The 27,589-nt window shown below is 55.8% G+C and overlaps 1 protein-coding gene across 7 annotated transcripts in view; it reads right to left on the bottom strand.

The window, feature by feature from the left end:
* The window catches only part of TCF7 (transcription factor 7), a 79,351-nt gene that overhangs the window by 12,037 nt on the left and 39,725 nt on the right, over window positions 1-27,589 (bottom strand). For 5 of the 7 annotated variants that reach the window (XM_075441821.1, XM_075441823.1, XM_075441824.1 and 2 more), the window contains exons 4-9: window positions 11,636-11,768; window positions 8,427-8,517; window positions 4,052-4,138; window positions 2,381-2,491; window positions 1,966-2,128; window positions 1,643-1,750 (exon numbers count right to left, since the gene is read on the bottom strand). In XM_075441821.1, the coding sequence (XP_075297936.1) occupies window positions 1,643-1,750; window positions 1,966-2,128; window positions 2,381-2,491; window positions 4,052-4,138; window positions 8,427-8,517; window positions 11,636-11,768 (693 nt within the window). The remainder of the gene's footprint in view (window positions 1-1,642; window positions 1,751-1,965; window positions 2,129-2,380; window positions 2,492-4,051; window positions 4,139-8,426; window positions 8,518-11,635; window positions 11,769-27,589) is intronic. The other 2 variants (XM_075441822.1, XM_075441828.1) reach the window with 1 other exon arrangement.

Here is a 27,589-nt window from a genome sequence, read left to right as displayed (position 1 = left end):
GCTCTTCTGCCTGCTGGAACGCACGATCCCAGCGCTCGGCATGTTTCAGGGCCCTCTGGGCTAGTTAATTTTTATTAATTTTTATTGCTGAGAACCATCGCTACTTGCTGCGTGGCTCAGCTGCTCCGCTCTACAGCCACTGCCCGGTTTGGGGGATTTTTTTTTCCTTTTTTTCAATCAGGAAAAGTTTTTTTTTTTTTCCTCCCTAGCAGCAGCCTTGGTTGGGAAACGGGCTCACCGAAGAGCTGGGTTGAGCTCGCAGCACTGTTGCCTGCGTTTGCTCAAATGGCACCTGAATGCCTCCACCATGGCGTGCTTGATTTGGTCAGGGTCCTCAAACCACGACCGGCTGGGGTGGGATCAGCGTCCCCGAGGGACAGACAGAAGCTCGGTGTCTGTCACCCTGCGAGGGCCACTTACAGCCCCTGCAATACCCGGGGCTTGGGATGGAGCCCCACGGAGAGTCCGAAATCAGACTTGAACAGCCTGCAGGACCGGGGTTTGCACTGCAACTCCTGCAGAGCCGCTTACGCTTTCCTATTTTGCCTTGTAAAAAATGATTTCCCATTATTCCTCCGCCCTGGTGAGCACAGCTCGGGCAGACGCCCTGCGCTAGCTTGAACCCTGCAGAACAGAGGCTGCAGCCCGCAGCTCGGCACAACCCCCCAAACCTGCAGCACGTCCCGCAGCACCCAGCCCCACGACTGCAAGTCGAAGAATGAGGAGCTACAGCAAAGCGAACGGAGCTGAGGAGGCTGCAGGCGCCCGTTCGGCCCCCCCTCAGCCATCCCATCCCAAATTTCTCCTCCCGCATCTCTGCCCCACGAACTGCTCCCGCTGGGCCAGTATCTCAGCTGCTGCCTGCAATGCCTAAAGCAGAGCGTTTCCATAAAATTATATTTCCAAAGATCATCCACATCACTTAAAAATTCCTCCTCCTTTCTACTTGTATTTAGAATCATAGAATCATAGGTTGGCAACAACCTCTTAAGACTGTCAAGTCCAACCATCCACCCAACACCACCATGCCTGCTAAACCATGTCCCAGAGTGCCACATCTACATGGTTTCGGAACCCCTCAAGGGATGGGGACTCAACCACCTCCCTGGGCAGTCTGTTCCAGTGCCTGACCAGTCTTTCAGTAAAGAAATTTTTCCTAATATCCAACCTGTACCTCCCCTGATGCAGCTTGAGGCCATTGCCTCTCATCCTGTCGCTGGTCACTTGGGAGAAGAGACCAACACCCGCCTCACTCCAACCTCTCTTCAGGTAGTTGTAGAGAGCAATAACGTCCCCCTTCAGCCTCCTCTTCTCCAGACTAAACAGCCCCAGCTCCCTCAGCCACCCCTAGTAAGACTTCTTCTCCAGACCCCTCACCAGCCTTGTTGCCCTTCTCTGGACACGCTCCAGCCCCTCAACGTCTCGGACAACAAGTGAATAAACACTTGTGGTGGCTGGGGAGCTGTAACATTCGTGCTACAGGTAGGCAATGAGCCAAGAGGATATCCAAAATATTCCTGAAATGTGTATTTCTACAGCTATTGTGCCGTCAGGAGCGGCATGACCAGGGACCATGGTCAGCCCCCCGGGTCGCTTCTGGCCATGCCATGGGGAGGGGGTCCGAGCCGCGGCAGCCACTCACGTAGTTGTCCCGGGCAGACCAGCCCGGGTAGAGCTGCATGTGGAGCTGCCGTTCCTTGCGAGCCAGTTCGTAGTACTTGGCCTGCTCCTCCCGGGACAGCGCGTGCCACTGCAAGGACAAGCGCGGTGGTGAGACATGGTGGCCCTGCCGTGTCCTCCCAGCCCATCCCACCACGGGCGCCCCGCGCCGGGGCACATCCAGCGGCATGCAGGGGATAAGAGCAGCCGGGTTTGAAAGCAGATGCTCGTTACGTGCTTAAAGGCAGCTGCCAGGGTCGGGGATGCTGCACAGGGACAACGGCACCGAGCCCCGCAGACTCTTACCCTCCTTCCCAAGATCTGGTTGATAGCCGCGCTCTCCTTCAGGGTGCATTCGGCAATGACTTTCGCCCGCATTTCTTTCATATACAACATGAAAGCGTTCAGGGGCTTCTTGATAGTGGGCTTCTTGGCTTCCTTCTCTCTCTTTGGTTCTGGCTGAGGTTTCCTTGGTGGGACCGAAAGAGGAGCCGTCAGCATCAGAGCCATCGGAGCCCGGTGGCACCAAGCACAGCAGAAGACTCGACACCACGAGTAGGTGGGGAGCCTGAGATCCACAGCTTGGATGCCCACCGTTGTCCGTCCATCCGTCCTCCCCCCCGTGCAAGCATAACAGGGATAAAGGAAATAACAGGGATAAAGGAAACGGGCATTAGGGCACTAACGCTGTCGAGGAGCGCTGCCAGCACTTCCAACTCACATGTTTCGGTCATAGTGCTCCATCTCTTGCTTGCCGGAGTGGGGCACGATGGCGGGGTGCGGGATGCCGGTGGTGTGCATGCCGGAGCCCAGCATCAGCGGGTGAGTGAACCTGCAACAGAGAGCGGATGAGCCGCGCCGGGAGGCTGGGGACGAGGTGGCACTTGACGTGGCAGAAGCAGACGGTAAGCGGCGGACATGGAAAGCAAACCCGCAGCTCGGGTGGGTCAGCCCCACCACGCCGGCGGCGAGGAAACCGGTCCGCAGCGGGAGCCAACCGGGCTGAGATCAAGGGCGCTTGCGACCAGCGGTTTCAGGTCTCTGCTGCTGCAATATCCCGTCAGCGCTGCAGAAAGGAACAATGAACTCAACCCAGGGGTCGGGTGGGAGAGGCCGGGACCACCCAGCATCCTTCTTTTAGCAGAAATAGCAGCAGCCTGAGCATGAACCGAACTGCGGCTCTAGGAGGTGCACCTCGCCTAAGCAACGCTCCCCGCCGGCACCGCGCTGAGATCACCAGAGGTCTCGCCAGCTTTCAGGCTTCATTAGCTCTCTCTCGAGTTTCAGAGGGTAAAGCCAGCGCGGTCAGCTTTGCCAAGCTTGCCACTTAATGGCTGCAGCTTGAGATGGCAGAATTGCCCATGGGAGATGAACTCTTCATTAGATATGCTGGCACAAAAAGAAAAGCTGTTTAATTTCATCTACCAGCACAGGCTGATCCTTATCTGACCAGGTGTATTTTCTCAGCTGCAGCAGCGCTGCAAAAATCCACCCCCTCCAAAAACCTGCGAGCGGGAGCTCCTGCACGGGGCTCAGGGAGGCTGCCGGGCCCTTGCAGGGAACCGTTAGCTCCTCTCCTGCCTTCGAGGCCGGGCAGAGCGATGCCTCGGCCGGCGCGGAGGGCTGGCAGCGCTCCCTCGCCTCCGCCGCCGGGCTGCGGGTCGGCGTGGATCGCGGGGAAGGGTCTGCGTGGTTTTCCTGCGGGAATCCTCCGCTGACGGCTCTTCGGGACAAGGCGAAGCAGCAGCGAAAGCCGGCGCGTGAGCAGACGCGCTGCCGTCCTCGCCGCGGGGGCTTTGCCCACCAGCACGCCCAGACGGGCCAGGCTCCGTGATTTCCACGTACTGCGCTCACCGGGACATCGCTGAGGTCTGGGTGTATTTACAGAGGGCAAAATTTGGTCCTGGGTGACTGTAAACTTGCAGTGCGCATGGTCCGGGGCTGTGTTGCGTGCTTACATTACGTGACGCTGAGTTGTGCCCATGGGAGGACAGCAAGCGGCTGCCCGCTGCGGGTCCTGCTTCTAAGGCTGAGACCCAGTAAAACAGATCGGTTTCTGCAGGGCAAAACAGATCGGTCTCTGCAGGGCCAAAACTCAGCGGTGGTGGCCACAGGGATACATTCAGGATGAGGGTTAGTGACAAGGAGCAAGATCCCGAGCAATCGATTTCACCCTCTTTTCCCAAGGCTGAGCCGAAGGCAGGAGTTTCTGGCTTTGTTTGGACTTCTGCTGATTAAAAGCCAACCGTCATGCATCCTCCCGGGATGCTTCGGACCAGACACTGCGCGGCCGTCCCTGGGTGGCCGCGGTCTGCTGCAAGCTCCTACCGCACAAACTGCAAGCGGCGAGAGCGGCCGAGCTGCTGCCCTGCCTCACACAGCTCATACTCACCTGGAGAAAGAAGCCCCAGCAGAAAGCGCTGACGAATACGGCTGCCTAAATCCACATGACGGGAGCGGATAGACAGACTGGCTCTGCCTGGGATCGGGAAGAAAGAGTCTATCAAGTATCCACAGCTACGCGGCGTTTCCTAAAGACACCCTTTGCTACGGGGACTCGGAGGCACCGGTGCCCCAAGGAGCTCGCTCTGCCTGGTGGGATGCTCGGGGCATCCCCCGGGCTCAAGGGGTGGTGTGGGACTCGGACTTTATTTTGGGAGAAGCTGGGCCTCCCTGCAAAGATCGGATCCGGCTCTGACCCCCCCTCCGCCCCTGGTGTTGAGTAACACTGCGGCTTTGAGTTTATCCTGCTCAGACGCAGAACGCGGAGGTGTGCTGAGAAGTTACGAGGCGTTGCTACGGCACAGAAAAAGTTGCTTTGGTACAGAAGTCGCTGATGTGCAGAAAAAGAGCACGGTTTGACCAAAAAACTGAAGCCTGGTCAGAGTCTCTCTCTGTGCGGTGCACAAGAGGCTGCGCAGGCGCGGGATGCACTGGGAGGATGCCCAAGCACAGGAACCTCCCGGTGTCCGGAGAGAAAGCGCCTGCTCTGCCCTTGTACCGGCTTCAGAAATGCTCCGATTTCCCCAGCTCACCCCTAAAACAACGACATCATTTTTAAACAACCCAAAAGCTTGGTCCTACATTCCTTTGGAAAGTTGTTTCATACCGGGGACCGGGCACCTACCAGACCCGAAGCTGGAAATGATTTTTGAGATCGAGTAAAATAACTACGCAGGAAGCTCCTCGTCGTTCCCAGCAAGGGAACCCCCCTCCCGTTTCCACGCGGAGACAGCTCAGAAACACCTGGGCTTGTTCTCCAAACCTGCCCAAAGATGCTCCCAGCCTGGGACTGCACACGGAAACCGAGATGCCTGAGGAGGTGCTTAAACCCCGGCAGATGCTTCTCCTCCGGCCAGCCTGCACAGAGCTGTGCCTAAGACCAACACCACCTACTTTCGGCTCTAATAAGCAAAAAACCCCCCCAAAACCCCCGTTATCATGAAGGGTGGTGCCACCCCGCTGCCCTGTGAAGGACCGAGCTCCTGGATGCCCGGGATTTTTCAGGTCTACAGACAGTTTCTGCCCTGAAGGGGACTGACGACAGCGGCGCGGCAGTCGGGCCCTGCAGCCGTGCTGGGGAGGAAGGAGGTTTCTGTTCCTGCCGCTCCGGGAGCTGCTGTGTCTCGGCTTGACCGAAATCTGCAGGATCTGGCTGCAGGAACGGCAGCCGAGGCGGCGGGGCTCTGTTTACACCCTGCCAGGCAGAAGCCCTCTCCCACCCCTCAGATGTCGGCGGGTATAAACACACCAACAAACAGCCAAGCGCTGCCGAAAAAACCTTTGAAGTCGAACGCGGCTGCCCCAGGGCCGAGAAAACTCTCGGAGCGAATCCCGAAGCGACACGCGTTGCTGCAGCGGCTGAGATATGGGGAGAGAAAAGGAGCCGGGCACTCGTGGCTTCCTCCAAAGTGATTCCCACCTGCCAATTAATGCGATTGCAAAATCAGTCCCTGGCGGGCCGGAATGCACGGTTACAGCCCGTGTCACCCCGTGGTGGGAGGGCGGCTCGGCAAAAGGACGCGGGGCAGCCGTGGAGGGGCTGCGTGGCCCGGTGAGCGGGTGAACGACAGGGTCTGCGGGCTCCCAGCCGGCGTTTGCTGCCAGGCTCCCGTGAGCAAAACTCACTCGATGGGGCTCTCGGAGGCTTTTATCCGACCGTCATCCCAGCTAATTACAGAATGAGTGATTGCAGCTCCTCCTCCCGAAGCACTCAGCAAGAACAAAGTCCATTTCTGCCCGGCTCCTGCCTGCCAGCTCACGGAGGAAAAGCTGCTCCCCGTGCGTGGCCAGCTCGGCGGCACCGGTGCGAGCATCCCTGGCACGAGCATCCCGGCCACAAGCATCCTTGGCACGAGCATCCCCGGTGCGAGCATCCCTGGCACGAGCATCCCCGGTGCGAGCATTCCGGGCACAAGCATCCTCGGCACGAGCATCCTCGGCACGAGCATCCCGGGCACGCAGCCCCCACTGCCCACCAGCAGCATGGGGGTCAACGTTGCCACTTCTGCACCCACCTCGGCTGAGGAGCTGGCACTTCGGGAGCAGTTTTGGGGCTCCTTCCGTAAATTTGGGGTGGGCAAAAGGACGAGCGAAGGTTCTATTACAGACACGCGTGATTCGAGGTGCTGCTGTCTGCTCTGTCGGGCTGGTCTGCCGTTTGCTGCTCTGTTAGTCACTAACGAACCCCTGACGAGGCTGCTTAAGGGTGCCAAACCCCCCAGGTGCTGGAGCAGCTCCCTCTGCCACCAACCGAATGACAAAACCTCGTGCAAACCAGACTTTTCCCCCATCGCGGGGCCAGGGCTGCCCCTAACAGCATCCCACCCCTTGCATTGGACACAGAGGCTCCTTTCTCACCCCCAACTCTTTCTTTTGTGTTGTAGCAGAGTCACCCCAGTACTTGTTTTTCCTGAGGATGAATCACGTCATATGAGGAGTTAAATCATCGCCCAAGAGCACCAGATTTAGCACAGAAGGCAAAATGTAATCTCTTTGAAGCCAAAGTCTGTATCAAAGGCCTCAGCCTCTGTTTCCTTGTGGTTAAGTATCTGGAACGTGAAATTCACAAACAAAACAAACCAAAAAGCTAACATTTTTACTTTGTGTTTTAATACGCTTCGCCTCTCCCATTTTGCAGCCCTTTCTGGCACCTGGAGGTCTCCGAAGGGCTTTGCTGGGGTTTCACCAGCCGGCACCAGGGGAGATCTGGCCGTTGGCCCCCGCGATCGCCCTCGCTGTCCCGGCCGCCCCGACCCACTGCCCGCGGCCAGCAGCCTCCCCGCCAGCCTCCGCGAGGTCCCTGCGTCACCGACCGGGATTAAAAATTAACCTGAGGAGTGACGATGCTCTCTAGGAGTGCTCCAGTTCCTCCTTCCCTGTCCCCACCGAGCCGGCTGTGCCGTGGCCAGGCTGCGGGTACCAGGGTCACTCACTGTCACAGGTCTCTGCCACCATGTATTTTTTCCCTGCGTGTCAGACCCCAAGAGGCACCACGGCCCCGCGGATGGAGCATCCCGAGGGATTACTCCACGCTGGCAGCACGCTCAGGGAAAGCACTGTTTGTGCCGAAAACCCCAGCGAGGGAGAAAATGATCTCCTACTCCAAAAGAGAGGCTTTTGCTGGGATTAGGAGAGGTGGGTAGGAAGCTCTCCCCGGGTTTCCTAATCCGCACAGGCAGCTAGACGTAAGGCAGGAAGTTTTGAGTAGAGCAGGTTGCAATCTCACTCCAGGGATGCCCCAGCCAGGACAAATCACAGAATCACAGAATCCCAGCATGGCAGGGGTTGGAAGGGACCTCTGTGGGTCACCCAGCCCAGCCCCCTGCCCAAGCAGGGTCACCCAGAGCAGGGGGCACAGGACCTTGTCCAGGCGGGGCTGGAATATCTCCAGAGAAAGAGACTCCACAGCCTCCCTGGGCAGCCTGTTCCAGGGCTCCGTCACCCTCAGAGGGAAGAAGTTCTTCCTCATCTTCAGCTGGAGCTTCCTCTGCTTCAGTTTGTGCCCGTTGCCCCTTGTCCTGTCGCTGGGCACCACTGAACAGAGTCTGGCCCCGTCCTCCTGACCCCCACCCTGCAGATATTTATAAGCATTTATTAGGTCTCCTTGCAGCCTTCTCTTCTCCAGGCTGAACAAGCCCAGCTCCCTCAGCCTTTCCTCGTAGGAGAGACGCTCCAGTCCCCTCCTCATCCTCGTAGCCCTCCGCTGGACTCTCTCCAGTAGCTCCTCATCTTTCTTGAACTGGGGAGCCCAGAACTGGACACAGTACTCTAGATGAGGCCTCACCAGGGCAGCGTAGAGGGGGAGGAGAACCTCCCTGACCTACTGGCCACACTCCTCCTAATGCACCCCAGGATCCCATTGGCCTTCTTGGCAGCCAGGGCACACTGATGGCTCATGGTCAGCTTGTTGTCCACCAGCACACCCAGGTCCCTCTCCACAGAGCTGCTCTCCAGCAGGGCTGCCCCAGCCTGTACTGGTGCCTGGGGTTGTTCCTCCCCAGCTGCAGGACCCTGCGCTTGCCCTTGTTGAACCTCATCAGGTTCCTCTCTGCCCAACTTCAAGGAAAAAAAAAAAAGCCTTCAGCCTCTCCACGGACCTGCCCCCCGTCTCTAAAACAGGGCCAAACCCTCCTCCCGTCCCACGGCACGCAGGAGGGATGAAGCCGGAGCGAAAGCGCCGTGGAGGTGACGGAGAACGGCTGCACGCGGTTTGTCCCGTAAACCTCCCCTTGTACGGAGCGGCCGGGCGAGCCCCCCACACTCACCATCCCATCGACGGCGTGATCTGTCCGACTCCGCCGGGAGGGAGAGGGTAGAAACCGGGGATGTCTGAGGTCTGGGACGGACGGTGCACTCCTGCGAGAAGGGAGAAGGAGGTGAGCTGGACCCAGCACCGCGCTCCCGGCTGCCCCCGACCTGCTCCATCTATGGGCACTTGCGGGCAGCAGGGAAAATATGTGAAATAGCTGTCTGCAAGCAGCAGGATATTATAATCGCCCTTTTTCTTGCTGTGGGTCTCTCTGTGGGGATGTGGTGGGTCGCCCACGTTGCTGCAGAATCACAAACACTCGTGGAAGGGGATGGGAAGGCAGCTGGCTCCTGCATGGGCATCGTCCCTGCTCCGTGCCACCCTGAGGCCCAGCAGCAGCTTGCTCTGGTGGGGCTGTGCCAGACTCTGGCCACCCCTCTGCCCTGCTCAGGGAGCCTGTTCAGGCGTGCAGCTGATGGCCAAAGCTGCTCCTACACCCCCTTCCCCTCCATCATCCCGGGACCCCCCCATGAGCGGGCAGCGGGGATGCTCCAGCAGACATCGCTTCCATCTCGACTGTAAACGATCCGAGTCCACGTTCAAAGCAATCGCCTCGTGGGCTCTGGGGGTGCCAAGGAACGGCGGAGGGGGGTATGGTGCCAGCTGGGAATTCACCCTTCGCCCGGGGAATCCCTGCGTGAACTTCAAAGCCGCTGGCACGGGCGGCATGGCCAGAGGAGACAGCCGCAGCATCGCTCCTCCGTGTCTATCCGGAGTTGAGAACAGCCCGGGGCTGCGGGGGGGGACGCAGGCAACCACCGTGCTGCTGGCAAAAGCAGCCTCCAGCTGACCCCCGGACTGGAGAACTGGGGGGGAGCTGGGGCTGAGCTCTGCTGCAGCATCACGAACGCCGGCTGCTAAGGAGCCTCAGATGAAAAATCGCGTACAGGGGTCGTCTAGCAGCTGCCCTGGGCGATAAATACATCGAAGAACTTGGTGACTGGCTGCAAGCAGTTTGCAAACTCAGAAGGCTGGATGATTCTCCTTGTGTATTAATGATAAATTATTAATTGGGAATGACACCAGCAGATTCCAAGCTTCTTATTAGGAGTTAGCTAAAATAAATACATAACTGGACTGAAAGGAATAGATAACTCAGCACGAGATTTACCCACAGCTGTGCTCCAGTGGGACGCAGCAGTCCCCTGAAGGGCAGACAAAGCCGTGCTAGGCAGCTGCCAGGATTTCCTGAGATTTGGACCTCCAACAAGCCGAGTTGCGTAAGCCAGAGCACAAGTTATTCTCGCTGGCTCAGTGGCTGGGGCAGCAGCCACTGACTCAGAAGATCCTGCTTGTATTTCCTTGTCTGTGTGTCCTTGGGCTACCGTGAAATACTTTAAAGGGATGCTGTGAGTGAGCACGACGGTGGTGACTCTCCAGCGCTTGCATGAGGTGATACTGGGAGATATTTCAGCGATGGAAATAGAGATGGGACACATCCAGAACGAAGGGGCAAGGAAACCTCAGCCCAGCAGCGCAGGGATGGGGCACGCGGAGCTGATCACAGCGGCACCACGGAGGCAGGTCCAGCCGAGGATGACGGCCTGAACCTCTCCACAGACAGGACCTGGGGGGCCTCTGGGATGGACAGACTCCCCCTGCCTCCGACGTAACTGTACAGGCTCAAGGCTAATGGGCTCCTCTACGACTCCGCGCTGCTAAATGGGAAAGGGGAGACTGGAAAGCGCCCGCGCTGAGGGTGCCGGCGGGTGTGCAGCCAGAGGACAGCTTCTCAGAATTACTGACCACCGCAGGGATGAACGCTTGGGGACTACGCCAGTGCTCATCAGAGCCTCCACGGAGAGGGATATGACCAGCTCATCCCACACTGCTTAAGGCTCTCCAGGCTACCGGTGAGTCCCTGGGGGCAGCTCTCGGCGAGGGGGGTTTGTGCTCTGCGAGGCATCTGCCAAGGCAGCGTGAAGGAAGGCATGTCGGGTCGCCTTCCTCTCGAGGTTCGGGAATCTGCCATTAACCGAGCTCTTAATGGGTTTATTTTGTTAATTCTTCATATTTTTCTGCTGAGTTTATTATGCTCTGGTGGCTGACAAGCAATGTGCTGGCTGGGAGAAAACCAAGATGTGCCTGGACATCTCTTACACCAGACCTAAATCCTCCCCATCCGCATCCCTGGTGCGTCCGGAACACAGCCTCCGGGCTCAGACCAGGGATGACTCTGCACCCCCCCCAGCCAAGAGCACCCTCGATACCCCACCCTAGATACCCCGTCCTTTCAGAAGCGATGGTAACTCCGCGGAGCTGACGTCTCTGGGAGAGCCTGGACCACTCCCGGCGGGGGGCTTTGCCCAGGTCAAACAGCTGGTTTTGTGCCTCTGTTTTTGCGCTGATTTCTGGGCTCTGATGAACCCCGAATCCCTTCCCGAATGTGCTTTGACACCAAAGTGTCAATTTGCTCACTTTCACAGGAAACCAGGGCCAGGTCTGTGCAAAAGCCTAGGTAATCTGAAAGGTTCCATTGCACTAACGTAAGGCCAAGAAAAGTTTGATTTTACACTCAGCTTTGCCTGGAACCCACAAAAAACGATGGGCTGGGGTGAATTCGTGTGCACATACCTATATTTTACAGTTCAGGGTTTAATCTCTACCTACTGTACTTTCCTCCGTCGCCTCACGAGCTAATTGACGTGTCCTGGACTCACACAGGAACCCGAAGAGCCAAGCTGTGTGACAACCACACAACGTGTGGCTACGGACACACGCATCTAACAATCCAGTTAGCGATCAGACACCGATCCTATTTAGTCAAAATATTTCCTGTTTCAAGTATTTATTTTCTCAAAATGACAACCTGGCAGCAGTTTGGGTATGAGTCAAAGGAAAGATTACTTTCCATTTTCTGGTTGACTCTTACGCATCATCTCGCAGGCTCTGGTCTCGTTGCAAGCTACAGGACAGCTCGCACCAAGAATTAAGCACACTTGATCAGCAGGCTTGGCACTTTCGATACCAAACTCCTCTTGACCAGGATTACGAAGCACTGCCAAGATGCTAAATAAACTCCTACGGCTAAGCAATGCCCTGGTTGACCAAAGCTCTTGACTTCTCCCACCGATTTGGGACCAGGACAGTGACAGCCCTGATCTCAGCGATCTCTGGCACCGTCCCCCTCCCACCGCGCTGGACCCCATCCCTCGGTGCCGTTACCTTGTTTCTGGTTGATGTCGGCGGGCAAGTGGGGCGAGTGGGAGCCGTGGCTGAAATGGTCGTTGCTGTACGGGATGAGCGGGGTGAGCGGGTGGACTCCGTGGGACGGCTGCACGACGGGAACTTTGTTGGACTGCAAGACACAAGGAGGGAGAGGGCTCAGAAGTCGTCGAGCTCCGTGAGCACCAAGGGATGGTGCCCTTTGCGGTCTTGTCGTTGCAGGTGAGGCTGAGAATTCCTAACAGTCCCCAGTGTCTCTCAAGCACAAGACAGAAAATGCCCTCGCCTGCTTAAATAAAACACTTCAGCCTCCTGCAAGAAAAATCCATAAACCAAGCAGTGACAACAGCTGAAGACAATTGCATGGGTAGGCGGAAACAAGCCCAAATCAAGACGAAGTTTTCAAAACTCAGGAAGAACCTCTCCTCATTCATTTCCAGTATCTTTTCTTCCAGGATGAACGCTACAAGCATGGCAGCCAACGCACTGCTCTGGTTTTCTGCCTTGTGCTACCACAGGGTCCAAATCTGGACTTTCACATCCTGCGCATTCACCCCGAAAGCCACGCTTGGGCTTTCCTAACCAGGGCTCTCAAGCAGGGAGAGCCATCCTGAAGGCAATGCCTTTGAAACCGTGACGTGGTCACCAGCGAGCCCTCGGGCTGAAATCCCCCTCGGTTCCAGCTCCAGCACTGGGAGAATCATAGAATCATAGAGGCATTAAGGTTGGAAAAGACCTCTAAGATCATGAAGTCTAACTGTCATCACAACACCACCATGCCTGCTAAACCATGTCCCAAAGTGCCACATCTACACGGTTTTGGAACCCCTCCAGGGATGGTGACTCCACCATGTACCTGGGCAGCCTGTTCCAGTGCCTGACCACTCTTTCAGTAAAGAAATTCCTCCTAATATCCAATTTGAACTTCCCCTGATGCAACTTGAGGCCATTTCCTCTTGTTCTATCACTAGTTAGCTGGGAGAAGAGACCAACACCAGCCTCACTACAACCTCAAGTAGTTGTAGAGAATTGTAAGGTCTCCCCTCAGCCTCCTCTTCTCCAGACTGAACAATCCCAGTTCTTTCAGCCGCTCCTCATCAGACTTGTTCTCCAGACCTTTCACCAGCCTCGTCGCCCTTCTCTGGACACACTCCAGCACTTCAGTGTCCTTCTCGTAGTGAGAGGCCCAAAACTGAACACAGCACTTGAGGTGCGAGAAGGACCAGAGGGAGCTGATGCAGCGCTGGGGATGCAACAAACCCAGGAAAATTAAAAAAAAACCAAACCCAACCTCCTCTTGTAGCTACTCCTGGTTAGGCACGGCGAGGCCATCGGAGCCCATCATCTTTCTAAAAGGCGCTTTTTTGTGAACACAACTGGGTGTACTTCTGCGTGTTGGAGCAGAGAGAGGGGAACCTGTTCAAAAGAGCTGTAAGGAAAACACACGCACACGCTGCCGTCTACAGCCAGGCTCCTCGCCTCGAGCGTCGCAAGCTGCTCCCTACATGCCTGGTTTCGCCCATGGTTGCCTTTAAACCCAAACTGATTTCACCTTGGTGGTGGAATGTTAGGATTTGTCTCAGATAAATCCAGAAAGAGAAACAGGACTGAGAGCACCTCAAAACGGGGAGAAAATGAGAATGGACCAGGTGAGACAGCTCTCCAGGGGTTAGGAGCCAGGTATTGCTAGCCAGACCTCCTGTGTCCCACCAGGCCATCCACAGATGATTTGCTGCATGACTTTTGACAAGTCATTTGCGGTCTCTGGACTTGATTCACGGGTGCCTTTTGCTTTGGTAATGATTTTGCTCAGGCAGAGCGAGCACGAAACGCCAGCTGGCTTTGGTGGAGGTGGTGGAGCTGGAGCCGGTGGCTCGGGAGGACCTGCCATGGACCTTTCCCTGCTGCTCCAAGGTGTCTGCGCAGCAGCTCAAGAGCCCTGGGCAAGTCCTGTGTTTTGCATCGCTGCTCCGAGGAGGAAATCCATGAAGCGGAAAGGAAAACAGACTGATGGTGACGCTGCTCTGCATCTGTCTTTCCCACCAAAGGTTTGCTCATGCAAATAAAACCCAAGAGGCAGGCAGGTTTGCATTAAGAATGAATGAAAACCCTCATCCCTGATGCTTACCAGATGTAGGTTTGCTGCGTACAGTGGGATACTGGGAATGTACCCCCCCTCCCCAGCACAAACTGGTGTGGTACAGCAGGGCCACGGGCTGTGTGGTTTTTCCCATCGAGAGCGGCGCTGGGCTGGCTCCTGCTTAGCTAAACACATGTTTGGAGCTCTGAGCTTCTACTATTCTTGCCCATGAAATGAGATGAAGAACAGCTTTTCGGTGATATTTCTAAAATTAGCTATGGTTTAGCTTATTTAAGAGCCAGAAAGCCTAAATCAGGGACGTGCAGTTCCACGTGTACATTTCAGCACGACACTGGCGCAGAACGAGCTCGATGCTGGGCTGTTTTGAAAACCTCAACTTAAGCACTTCTGCTGTTCAAAGTGGGGCAGATCTCTCCTTCCCATTCGCGCCGTGCCTGATCCAAAGCACAGCACCATCCACCCGTCAGCCTCGCTGCCTGACGACTGTTAACAGCTTTCAGAGCAATGACAGAAGACACAGACCACTACAAAGGCAGCCGAACGGTCCTGATGCCGATCCGCAGGACACCTCAACAGTGAAAAGCACAGAGCACGTGTGGTTACAGCAAAGGCACGGACTATCCTTCTTCCCCATCAAAGCAGAGCACGGGAACTTGGTGGTACAACAGGTTGCAGCTCAGTTACTCAGATTTTCCACCAGTTCAGATGGGAAACAAGATGTTGCACCAGTAAGAAGAGCTGGCCTTCCCCGAATCACAGAATCACAGCATGGTCGGGGTTGGAAGGGACCTCTGTGGGTCACCCAGCCCAACCCCCTGCCCGAGCAGGGTCACCCAGAGCAGGCTGCACAGCACCGCGGCCAGGCGGGTCTTAAATCTCCAGAGAAGGAGACTCCACAACCTCCCTGGGCAGCCTGGGCCAGGGCTCCGTCACCCTCAGAGGGAAGAAGTTCTTCCTCGGGTTCAGCTGGAGCTTCCTCTGCTTCAGTTTGTGCCCGTTGCCCCTTGTCCTGTCGCAGGGCACCACTGGAAAGAGTCTGGCCCCGTCCTCCTGACCCCCACCCTGCAGATATTTAGAGGCATTTCTAAGGTCCCCTCTCAGCCTCCTCTTCTCCAGGCTAAACCAGCCCAGCTCCCTCAGTCTTTCCTCATAGGAGAGATGCTCCAGCCCATGTCCCTTCTACATTAGCACTTGCCTTGCTGAAAAACTTTTCTCCTACTCTTTAAGGTCATAAAAAGCTGGTGGAGAAGGATGGTCAGGAAGAAGGCAAGACAAAAATTTCTGCAAGAGGCTACTCATCCCCCTGCCGCTTCCTCCATTAGCGAGTTCGTTACAGGAACCCGTCTCCCAGATTGCACCAACCAAGTGAAGAAGGAAACATTGCACAAAGCTCTGGAGGAACAGAGCAGACACCTTCAGTGTTGGTCCCCAGCTTCAACACCGCAGCTAAGGGCTGGGGTCCATGGCCACGTCCGCAGCTCCTGGTCTTCACCAGATGGCTGTGGCTGCCACACGCACCTTTGCTGTGAAACCATGCCTCGTCCACAGAAATCCATACGCCAGAGAAGCCGTGCCAGTTCCTCTTTTTCACCAGGTCTGGATTTGGTTTCTGAAATCAGCTGCAGCGCATGGACCTTCAAGAGGCTTTTCAAAGCCCAAAATTCTCCGCTGACAACGTCTTATGCCATAAAATTAACCTGGTGTAAACGTTTTCTGCCACGCGGACTGATGTAACGCCAGGGCAGCTGGTCTGGTGTCCTCTCAGCAGGTCCCCTGGGAGGACGCGGGGTGGTGGTGGTCGGGACACCACGGGGACGTGCTGCGGTTTGGCGAAACATCTCCCGGCGTCTCGCCCCCAAAGCCGGGTTTCAACGCGGCTCAGAGCAGCAGGGAGGGAGCTGCTGGCTGCCCACACACCCAGCGCAACGCAGCCAGTGCCCAGCGTCACCCCGAGTCACCCCAGGTCACCTCCCGTCCCTTGGCAGCCGTGCGGGGACACGAAATGGCTCTGAGGACAGCTTTGTGTCACCTCTCCCAGCACCGCCTGCCGAGGGCCGGTTGGGGAATGAGCTGTGCAGCCACGGCCTCGCTACAGAAATGAAGCGGCGCGTTCACAGCAGCACCAGGACGGCATTTCCAGAGGGGACGGAGCAGCAGAACGGGGTTTTGCAAGCCTGGAGGGCCTTTTTCCCTCTCGAATTTGCTAAATTGCAACTCTTCCAGCGCCCACCTCCCCGGTGAGCGGTGCCCGCTCCGGTCCCCGTGTGCCTCGCACGACCCCGCAGCGCATCGCCCTGCCGGCACCAATCAGCCCCACCAACCTGGCTGGAAATTATTAATAAAAAAGACTGGGAAGGAAGAAGCTCCCGCTTTGAAGCCCAGAAGTGACTTTAATCACTGGAGGTAATTGGACGAGCAAAAAGAAAACGCAGTTGCATTAATTATTAAGAAAGACTAATTGTTGGCAAGGCAAAATTAGGAGACCTCACCGCTCACGCACGGGTGTCTGATTGCGATAGCAGCTCGAGGCTAGCCAGAAAACTCTCCTTTCGCTGAGCACGCACAAACCCAGCAGGTCTTTCGCATGAGGATCACCCTCGCCATCCCAGCCGCAACGTGCTTCGGCTCCGAGGTGCCGGAGCAGGCGCAGCACCCTTCGCCTCCGCTCCCACCCCGCACCCCGGGTGCCCAGCAAGGGCTGCAGCGCGCTCCGGCCGCGGGCAGCCACGGCGTCATCCAAGCCTGCCAGCACCGCGCTGGTCGGTCAGAACTATAAATGAGTTATTTTTTAAGCAAATCGCGGTTTTTTTCATTAGAAAATGGTGAGAGATTGTAATCAAACATTTTCTGGAAAGCACCTCGTGTCAGCAAGTATTTTGACTCATTTTTTTGAAGACATCTATTTAATTGTAACATGCTAAAAAGGAGTAGTTTCACTTCGCTAGCTTGACAGCGGATTTTTCTTTTAAACTTCAAAGCTAATCTTAGCGAAACGTAGCACACAAGGTCAGAAGTCAAAATTTGAGTGAAATTATCACACCAAAAAATTCCCACGGCTGGCAAAAAATTGTAAAGAATTTTTTCCGCTTGGATCAGCCTAGGAGAATATCGGGGTTTAACCCCACAGCCGGCAACTGAGTCCTGGACAGCCGCTCGCTCACCCCCCCCTTCTCTCCCCAGCGGGATGGGGAGGAGGAATGGACAATTGGGAAGCTTGGGGGGTGAGATAAAGACAGTTTAATACGACAAGAAAGGAAATACTAATACTATTACTAGTACTAATGATAATAATAATGGTGATAATAATCATAATGATAATACTGAATATGCAAACCAAACTATATGCAATAAAATTTTCTCAGCGCCCGATGACCAATTCACAGCCAGTCCCTGAGCAGCAACCGCAGAACCCCAAACTTGCGGATTTTACAAATTTCACGTAATTCCCCCAAAAACCTGAACTCCTGGAAAAATTTTAACTCACAGACCAGAGAGGATTCGAACTCCCGGAAACAAGAAGAGCCGACAGCTTCCCACCCCGTGGCCAAGCCCTGTTCACCCACCGAGCCCAACGCCCATGGCATGGGATGCTTCCGCTGGCCAGCCTGGGCGAGCCGCCCGGCTGCGCTCCCTCCCAGCCCCTGCGCGCCTGCGCTGCAGCTGCACACGGGAAGCTGGAAAAAGTCCTCGATTTCATAGCAAGGACTAAACCCATCAGTGTTATCAAAGCTCTTCTTGTTCTAAATCCAAAACACAGTAGCTACTGGGAGGAAAATTAACTCTGTCCCAGACGAAACCAGCACAGAGAAGAAACAACTAAAAAAAAGATGTGAACATGTTGTAACCTGTGAAAACTATTCCCTGGTACAACCGAAAGCAGCTGTGAGAAGCAGCAGTGGGCACAGCGAGCTGCCTGGGTGGCCGCCGGGGATCCCAGCATCCCACCAGCGCTGGGCTCCACCGCTGCTCCTGCAGATGGGAATTTTAAAAATTCATTTTCTGGGAGAAGCCAATCCATAACTAAAATGAAGCAGCTTATTCCACTGCCCCACCAACACTTGGTGCCCAATTTCGTGAAAAAGGCTTCGTTCAACTTCCTGATGGCTGCACCAAGCACCCAGCACCGGTCCTGGCGCGGGGTGGTGGGGGCCGTGTACCTGGTCTGCACCACGGCGAGCTGCTTAACATGTTAAAAGCAAAGCGTAAATCCGTCCGCTGCAACCCAGATTGCACCGGCCGAACACAGGAGCTCGTCTGACCAGGCTGAGCTTGATCTGCTCCGTCGCACACAGGCACGAAGAATCCTTCCTGGGAACAGCCCCTTCTCAGTTTTGATGACTATATTTCAGGAGTTTTTACTTTTTCCCCAGATTTTGAACACGAACAAACTAACTGAAAAGCTGGCTTTTTCATAGTTTAAGGCAAAGTCACACAGATGACGCTGTTTTGTAGGAAAGAAACTGGTATTTTACAGCTTTCCCATATGTTTGAAATAATAGAAGGAATTAAATAATTTGCTCTCACTTTATAAAAGCCGGCCCTAAGCCCCCAGCAGACGTAACTGCCCTGTCAGCCGACTCCGCACGCGCAGCATCACCTGCCTGCAAACCCAGGGTATCACAGAATCCCAGCATGGTGGGGGTTGGCAGGGCCCTCTGTGGGTCACCCAGCCCAACCCCCTGCCCAAGCAGGGTCACCCAGAGCAGGCTGCACAGCACCACGTCCAGGCGGGGCTGGAATATCTCCAGAGAAGGAGACTCCACAGCCTCCCTGGGCAGCCTGGGCCAGGGCTCCGTCACCCTCAGAGGGAAGAAGTTCTTCCTCTGGCTCCCCACTCCGAGCAGGAAAAACCCCACTCAAGTTTCTTCCACAGGCTTTCCGGACATCTTAATCCTGCCATGCCACTTCTGTGCAGTTTTTTTACAAGATGTTTTAACAGCTACCCTGAAATGAGAGACTGGGCTTTTGCAGAGGAGCCAGCTGGGTCTTCACCGTGAGAAAGCGGCTCCGGCATTCGGGCTGCAGCCGAGAGCGACTTCTGCAGAGTCAGCATCAGAGAGGCGGGGGGCTCGCGGCTGATGGGCACCCCGAATGCATAACGGATCTCCTGGGCACAGGGGACCCCGCGGGGTCCACAGGCATAGGGGATTTTACCCACATAAGGGACCTGAAACATGTGGGAGGCTGCAGGCATTGTGGGTCCTACAAACACAGGGGACCCCGTGCATTTCGGGGACCCCATGCACATCGGGGATGCCCTGCACATTGGGGACCCCATGAACATGGGGGATCCCATGAACATCGGGATGCCTGGCACATTGGGGAACCCCCTGAACATCAGGGATCCCACGTGCATAGCAGACCCCATGAACATTGGGGACCCCATGAACATTGGGGATGCCTGGCACATCGGGGATGCCTGGCACACTGGGGACCCCATGAACATTGGGGATGCCTGGCACATTGGGGACCCCATGCACATCGGGGACCCCATGCACATCAGGGATGCTTGGAGCATCAGGGGACCCCACACACGCGGGGACCCCGCGGGCCAGGGAACAGGGACAGACCATCAGGACTGTGCACAGCAGGCGCCCAGCACCTTTGGGGACACCACTCCACGGGGTGCTGCGCTCCCCATGAAGGATAACGGGGTGCCACCTGCCTTGCACGAACCTCAGCTCCCAGCCACCGAACACCGGTGGAAAAGCACCGGCCGTCACCCCAGACAGCCAAAATCCCTGTGGTCCCTCCACGAATCCGGAGGAGCTCGCAGGGAGAGGAACGCCCCGTAACCCCTCTGTGATGCCCGGAGCCGGGTCCCCCCATCCCCTGGGCCTCCCCCGGGCGAGGGGAGGCTGGAAGCACCCGGGGGTGCGGGACCCGTCCCCCCGCGGCACGAAGCACCCCGGCGCACGAGCCGGCGGCCGGGGCGAGCGCTGTGGTTTCCAGCCTCGCCGGAGAGCCGAGCCGCGGTGAGGCGAGATTAGTCACCTCACTTTCAAATTTTCCCACATCGCCGGCCCCAAAAATAACGAAACGATAAAAAGCCGCGGGCCAGCCCGGTGGCGTGGGGCGAGGGACAGCAGCTCGGGCTGGCGGTTGTGCCACGCTGCCATTGCCAAGGCAAAGGTGGGTTTTGGCAGCCCCAGAGCACCGTGCCGACGGCTGTGCCCGGCATCCGGAGCAGCCCCTGGGGCTGGCAGACGGATGGGGTGAGCTCTGAGCACGTCTCCGTGCTCCTCTGCCCTGCCCAGGTGCCGCCGGGGTGAGGAACATAAGGAACATGAGGAAGAACGTCTTCCCTCTGAGGGTGACGGAGCCCTGGCCCAGGCTGCCCAGGGAGGCTGTGGAGTCTCCTTCTCTGGAGATATTCCAGCCCCGCCTGGACGCGGTGCTGTGCAGCCTGCTCTGGGTGACCCTGCTTGGGCAGGGGGTTGGGCTGGGTGACCCACAGAGGTCCCTGCCAACCCCTGCCATGCTGGGATTCTGTGATTCTGAGAGCCCTGGGCGCAGCACAGAATCACAGAATCACAGAATAGCAGGGGTTGGAAGGGACCTCTGTGGGCCATCTAGTCCAACCCCCCTGCCGAAGCAGGGTCACCCAGAGCAGGCTGCACAGGATCTTGTCCAGGCGGGTCTTGAATATCTCCAGAGAAGGAGACTCCACAGCCTCCCTGGGCAGCCTGTTCCAGTGCTCCGTCACCCTCAGAGGGAAGAAGTTCTTCATCATGTTCAGCTGGAGCTTCCTCTGCTTCAGTTTGTGCCCGTTGCCCCTTGTCCTGTCACTGGGCACCACTGAAAAGAGCTTGGCCCCATCCTCCTGACACCCACCCTTCAGATATTTGTAGGCATTTCTAAGGTCCCCTCGCAGCCTTCTCTTCTTCAGGCTGAACAAGCCCAGTTCCCTCAACCTCTCCTCGTAGTGGAGATGCTCCAGTCCCCTCACCATCCTTGTAGCCCTCCGCTGGACTCTCTCCAGTAGCTCTTCATCCTTCTTGAACTGGGGAGCCCAGAACTGGACACAGTACTCCAGATGAGGCCTCACCAGGGCAGTGTAGAGTGGAAGGAGAACCTCCCTTGTCCTGCTGGCCACACTCTTCTTGATGCACCCCAGGATCCCATTGGTTTTCTTGGCAGCCAGGGCACACTGCTGGCTCATGGTTAACCTGTCGTCCACCAGGACACCCAGGTCCCTCTCCGCAGAGCTGCTCTCCAGCAGGTCCACCCCAAGCCTGTACTGGTGCATGAGGTTGTTCCTCCCCAGGTGCAGGACCCTGCACTTGCCCTTGTTGAACCTCATCAGGTTCCTCTCTGCCCAGCTTTCCAGCCTATGGAATGGTCACGAATGCCACCATCCAGCCCCAAGTCGCCTGCAAACGCGTTAGCTTCGACGTCACTTCTCAGAGAAAGCGAGATGAGTTGACGAACCGGCGACGAAAAACAAAACCTACGAAGTTTTGCTGTTGCTGATTCAATCAGGAATTAATTCCTTTTCACTGCAAAATTAGTCATTGTGCCGCAGAAAGAAAGTATAAGGTCAGGCTGCACCAAGCGTGCACCGCTGCCGGGGAAGGTACCCGCTACCGGGGGGGCTGTGCCTGCTACTCTTCACCCAACAACCAGCCCAAATTAAGAAATTATTATTAGGGGCATTATTGGGTCTATCCCACAGCATGGGAGCTGCTCCCAGGAGGGCTCGCTGGGCAGCGCTGTCATTTGGGGACCCGCAGCCCGTGACTCAAAGCCAGCTCTGCACGGTTTCAGGGTTCCTCCGAGTTCTGATAAGATCTCCCAGCTCGGGGCCGTGTCAGCAGACACCTTCACCCCTCGTTCCCCCGCGGTGTTGCACCACGAGATGCTGCGATAAACCATCACCCCAAATACCCGCTGCAGACTGTTTTCGGCGTTGACAGCAAACGTCAGAGCTGGAGCCCCTGGGCGCAGGCAGCATCGACTCATTTCTCGTCTCGGCACGCTTTTTTCTCTTTTCTCACTTTTGCTGCAGTCACATCGCCCCAGCCCGCTGCTGCGGCAGAAAGGAAACAGGGAAAGTTAAAGCCACCCACGCTCAGGCGCTGCCCTCGCCCAGCCGTGCACCCCTCCAACAAAACCAAATTTCAGCAGAAGCAGCAGCATCTCCCTGGCCCCGGATCTGGCCCTTGCCCTCAGCTCCACCAAGGGCTCCTCCAGGGACCAGAAGACCACGTATCCCACGACCAGAAGACCCCCATGCCCTGCGCACCCCATCTCCAGCTGGCCCAGAAGCGCTGACGAGCAGCGGTCAAAGGGGAAAGTAATAATTTGCAGCTATTACTCCTTGCATTTATTCTGCATATGAATTGCAGCAAGGAGCTGATCCGTTTAAGATATGTAGCGCACACACACAGAGGCAAATATTATTCTTGCTCAGGTTTTTATCTCAATTTTGTCCTGGCTCAGGTTTTGATTGTCCTTGCTCAGGTTTTTATCTGAACGTTGTCCCGGCTCAGGTTTTTATCCAAATACTGTCCTTGCTCAGGTTTTTACCCCTGAGCTCCACCTTTTCACAGAATCACAGCATGGCAGGGGTTGGAAGGGCCCTCTGTGGGTCACCCAGCCCAACCCCCTGCCCAAGGAGGGTCACCCAGAGCAGGCTGCACAGCACCGCGGCCAGGCGGGGCTGGAATATCTCCAGAGAAGGAGACTCCACAGCCTCCCTGGGCAGCCTGGGCCAGGGCTCCGTCACCCTCAGAGGGAAGAAGTTCTTCCTCGGGTTCAGCTGGAGCTTCCCCTGCTTCAGTTTGTGCCCGTTGCCCCTTGTCCTGTCACTGGGCACCACTGAACAGAGCCTGGTCTTTTGTGGCTGATGGAGCGTTATTCCCTCAACTCTTCCCTTTCCCTCTCATTTCCTTCAGCTTCTTTCAAACCCAGCTCTGCTCTGGAAACGCTAACGGGTCGCCTGAGCAGCCCTGCTCTTTTTTTTCGCACATCGAAGGGGCAAAACTCCGCTCCCGCCACGCTCGCTCTGCCCTGCGACACCGGCGCATCACGGCGGGGTCGGGGACTCCGCTCGCTATCGGGGACAGGTTCCCCGGCACTGAGCACCTCCCGTGCCCCGGCACACAGAGAGGTGGCCGAGCTCCAGGCACGACGGGGTCAAATACAGGGAAAGAACTTCAAAACCTTTCCAAAGCGCTCAGCGACCTTCTGCGCTGCTGCCGGTTTCTGTTTTTAAGCAGTGATGGTTATTATTTTGAAGTCAAGCTCTGCAGGGGAAATAGCTGAGCTTTTCACCGTTTACGGGCACAGGAAGAGCCGTTTCACTTCGCAAGTGTTTATCTTCCGAGAGAAAGATGTAGGTGGTTCTTTGCGAAGAAAAAAAAAAAAAAAAGAAAAGAAAAAAGGCATGGAAAAATCAAGATCACGAGTCCCTCCCAGAGGCTGCTCTCTTACGGTGACAGGGGGCAAGCGCAGAGGCAAGCACACCCCGCACCAGAGCGGAGAAACCCCCCGGAAAATGAACTTTTGCCATCGCAGCCCCGCGCCGACGGCCACGCTCCGCAGCAGAGCATCCTGACGCCAGCAGCCTGCGCAGAAAGTCCCCTGTCCGGGAAACGCTGCCGCGGCGATGCTGAAAGCAGCTTCACAGGGGCTGCATCTGCTCAGGAGGGGTCAGAAACATCCCCGTCCCCCCCCAACCCCATCCCCCAAAGGGTGACCGTGACATTTGGCTTCAGGGAAACAAACGCTGGGGCAATACAACCCAGGGGCCGCACCACAACACCAAATCCAGCTGTTTTCTCCCAAACGCCGCAGCGATATAACCCAGGGGTGCATCACCCCCCCCCCCCCCCCCCCCAAGCTATTATTTCCCCTGTTTGGCAACACCCTCCCCTGGTTCTTGCCTCTCTCGTGTTCTGGGCTACCGAGAAAAAAAAATCTCTGTCCCCTTCGTGCGCCGTGGTTCTGCGAATTTGAATCAAGAGCTGCAAAGCCTGGAGTTACCGGTAACGCTTGAGGCTTCAAACGAGCAGGCACTGACTTGACCCGCGGAGGCTGATAATATCTGACCTCCTTTATTTCGCTCAAAGATGAGCGGTCGGTCGGATACCCAGAATCAGTCAGGAAAATGTCCAAGAGGGCCAGGGAGGAAAGCAAATTAAAAGTCTGACACCGAGCCAAGGCTTGCCCTTCGCTAAGGCTCGAGACGCCGTTTCCGAAAGGACCAGAGCTCGCGGCTGGCGGGCAGCACCGGGACCGGCCGGACCTCGGCGTACGCAGACGGTTTGCACCGCACGAGCTGCGTCCCGGTCTCAGACGCCGTGGGGGATTTTCACCGGTTTTGAGAAGCCACTGGCAAACCCCAGCCCTAGCTGGGACCTGGATCCGAACCGAGGTGGCACTGGCAGCTGGCTGTCGCATCCCTCCCCGCCGCGGCCGCGTGGCAGCAGCAGATGGGAAAGCCCGGGAGATTGCTGGGTGCATCTGCCAGCAAAGCAGCCCACGAGGAACCCTCCAGGCTTCGGGGCCGCGCAGCTCTCTGGAGACAGCGGCTCGCTCACGCAGCCCCCGGGCGTCGGAGAGGGCTCCCGCCTGCTCGGCCGGGTTTGTTCTTTCCATTTAAAACAAAAACAAAACCAGCCCGTGTACTTGAAAGAGCGCAGGGGAGTTCACAAAACACAAACCCCCCAAAAATTCTGATGTGATTTAAAGCGTTTCGATTCGCTCAACATCAGAGGGGGCGAAACCTGCCCCTTCGTGCCGCAGCAGTGCTGGGGTGCACGGCCACCAGCGTGGGTGACACCATCCCGCTGGGGTCACCCCTGTCACCCCGGGACCTGGGCAGGGGACCAACCACGGCACTTCTGCCCCTGTCTCTAGGCCTCAGGTGGAACACCTGCCAGCCCCTTCTGGCAGTCATTATACTCCAAATTTAATTTAATTTAATTTAATTTTATTCTATTCTATTCTATTCTATTCTATTCTTATTCTATTCTATTCTATTCTATTCTATTCTATTCTATTCTGTTCTATTCTATTCTGTTCTATTCTTATCCTGTCCTATCCTATTCCATTCCATTCCTATCCTATCCTATCCTATCCTATCCTATCCTATCCTATCCTATCCTATCCTATCCTATCCTATCCTGTCCTGTCCTGTCCTGTCCTGTCCTGTCCTATCCTATTCCTATCCTATCCTATCCTATCCTATCCTACCCTACCCTACCCTACCCTACCCTACCCTACCCTACCCTACCCTACCCTATTTCTTTCCAATCTGCTAGTCTCAAAGCTCATCTTCAGGGGGGATCTCACCATGGGAGAACATCACTGGTTGGGGGAAAAAAAAAAAAAGACAACAAATCAAAAGCGTCACAACCCATCTGAAAGTAAATCCCTGGTGATCGGTGACTGAGCTGTGAAAAAATAACAGTAATAACAGTAATAATAATAACAATAAGAGCGATACCATAATGCTGCTGACTTGTTCAGAGAGCGCTTTCTCCCGCGGCATATGACCGCCGCGGCCCCGCACTCGCACAGCGTCAGGCGACGCCGGCAGAAGAGCTTTCGACACGTCAGAGGCGGCCGTGCCCAAGCACAGGTCACCAGCTAATTCACAGACAGGACGGAGCAACGGGGGATCACAATTTGTAACAGTTATCGGCGTTCTTGGGTACGCGTTTCCCTGCTAGGGTGACATCCCCTGATACGGATGTCAAGCGCATTGCCAACACGGATGGCCACCAACGAACGAACCGCGGCTGCTCCGAGTCTTCTCGGGGGTCTCTCCCAGCCCCTCTTGCAGCATCGCTGCCGGGATGGCACAGGGACGGCCAGCTGTGCCTCGGGACGTCGCTCCCACCCTAGCACCAATTTTGCCAACCCTCTGTGAAGCGCAAGAGGCGAGGGCTTCAGCGAGGGGCATCCCTCGCTCCACCCCGGGATCCCCAAATCCCACCGGGGCCCCCGGGCAGGAGAGGGCAGAGCCGCCCGCTGCCCAGCCACCCCCGCATCGCCCTAATCTGTGCTCACCCTTCTTTCCCAGCTTCCACGATAACCGGCTGGCTGGCGGACGCGGGGGGAGGATAATCCCCCCCGGAGCCGGAGGGATGCTTTATTGACACCCTGCAGCGGGAAGGCGCCGGCCGCTTTCCTCGTTGCTCCCTTCCAAGGGCGACATGTTGACAAAGAATGCTACAGCTGCTAATCCGGGATGATACCCTCTGTCTGCCTGGGAGAAATCCTCATTTTCGTGATAGGAGGAATTAGTTCCTTTAATGCTTAATACTCCTTTTTTCCTCTGAAAGCAAGCAAGTGTTATTGTGCAGAGCGGAATAAACATTTTAATTAAAATGTGGAATTTATCTTCCAGTCGAATTCGTACGAGCCCCCGACGATACGTCAAGCTCCGCTTTCCCGTTTTGAACCTTTCTCTGATCTTTTAATGCGAATGCCTGAATTAAAACCTGGGCTCGGTGGATTTGCATATAATTAGAGAGCAAGGGAAATTAATAGGGAATTGAATGGTTTTCTCCTCTGCCCATCTGATGTTTTTACCAGATTAAAAAGAGTTGATTTTTTTTAATGACAGTAAAAATGTATTAAATATTATTTAACCTTTTTTTGTTGGGGGGAGGGAAGCAGCCAGACTAAAGAAACAAACTTCTACATATGATAACGAACGCCTCCTATCGTGGGAAGCAAATATCTTTGTAATTAGGATTAGAAAGGAATCCTAATTAATCTTGTCCTGCCACTTGACTTCTAGAAGCAGTTCCTTAAGTGCTACCTCCAATGAGATGCAAAACACGGAGCAGTTTCAAGGCTCGCCGGCTAATCCCTGCGCAGCACGAGGAGCCGCCGCGGCCGTGACCATCAGCGGCACGGGGCGAAGGACCGCGCTGATGGATTTAGGGCTGAGTGCTCTCATCCCGGCACGTGAGCGGGGCTCAGACCTAGATATTCTAATTCCCCACGATGAACTAGGTAACGAGGCAGCAAACCGAGAGAGACGGGACGCACCGGGAGCCACAGCAATCCCTGACTCCATACAGGCACCTTTGCAGATCCTTTACCACGGGTTTTTTTTCAGTGTTGCCAAAATAGTCTATTAAGCAATACTGCTTGGGCTCATTTTCAGAGTGAGACTCAAGGCAAGGGATGGGAATAAACGCAGAAACTCCAGCGCGGTGCTGTCCCCACCCCATGCCTCCATCTCATCTTCTCCACGCTCGTGATGATAACGATTACCTACCGTGCCGGTATTAAGTCATACATATTTTACCTCGGCTCTTGTCATGTGTCATCCAATCCTGTTTTTCAGGTATTGAGATTCATAGATTTAATTGCATCAGATTTTACTACGGGAGTGGATGGTCATGAGATGATTTTCCTCTTCGGGTCTCAGTAAGGAAAGCAGAGAGCTGGTTTCCAAACTCCAGGCCCTGGCTGAACGTCTCCTTTTCTAAACACAGCTCAATGCAGCGCGAGGAGGAGCTGCAACGGGCGAGCGTAACTTGGACCGGTAACAAAACACAGCAAACTTTCTGCTTCATGCTAAGTAAGAAATTATAAATGAATTCTGCTGCAGCTAGGCTGGCTTCTCAGCGTATTTCTTCCAAGAACTCCAGCAAGCTTCTGGCTACGGCTTTATGCGAGTGACTGTGAAGAACAGCCTGGGAAGAACACGGTTAGTACAGATAAGCAAAATTTTCACTTCGAAACCAGAGACCACGTGACATGTGCCCGGTCTTGGATTTCATTTTAACGCAGGCTGATGAAGAGTTCACAAGGCAGGACGGATCAAAGGCTTCACATTGAAAAAATGAGAAAGTCACAATTTCATATGGTTTCGATGAGAAGAAGAA

This window comes from Opisthocomus hoazin, chromosome 22, assembly GCF_030867145.1.
Source record: "Opisthocomus hoazin isolate bOpiHoa1 chromosome 22, bOpiHoa1.hap1, whole genome shotgun sequence".
NCBI lineage: Eukaryota > Metazoa > Chordata > Aves > Opisthocomiformes > Opisthocomidae > Opisthocomus > Opisthocomus hoazin.
The sequence above is the reverse complement of the archived record's forward strand: the minus strand, read 5'-3'. Positions and strand labels throughout refer to the sequence as shown.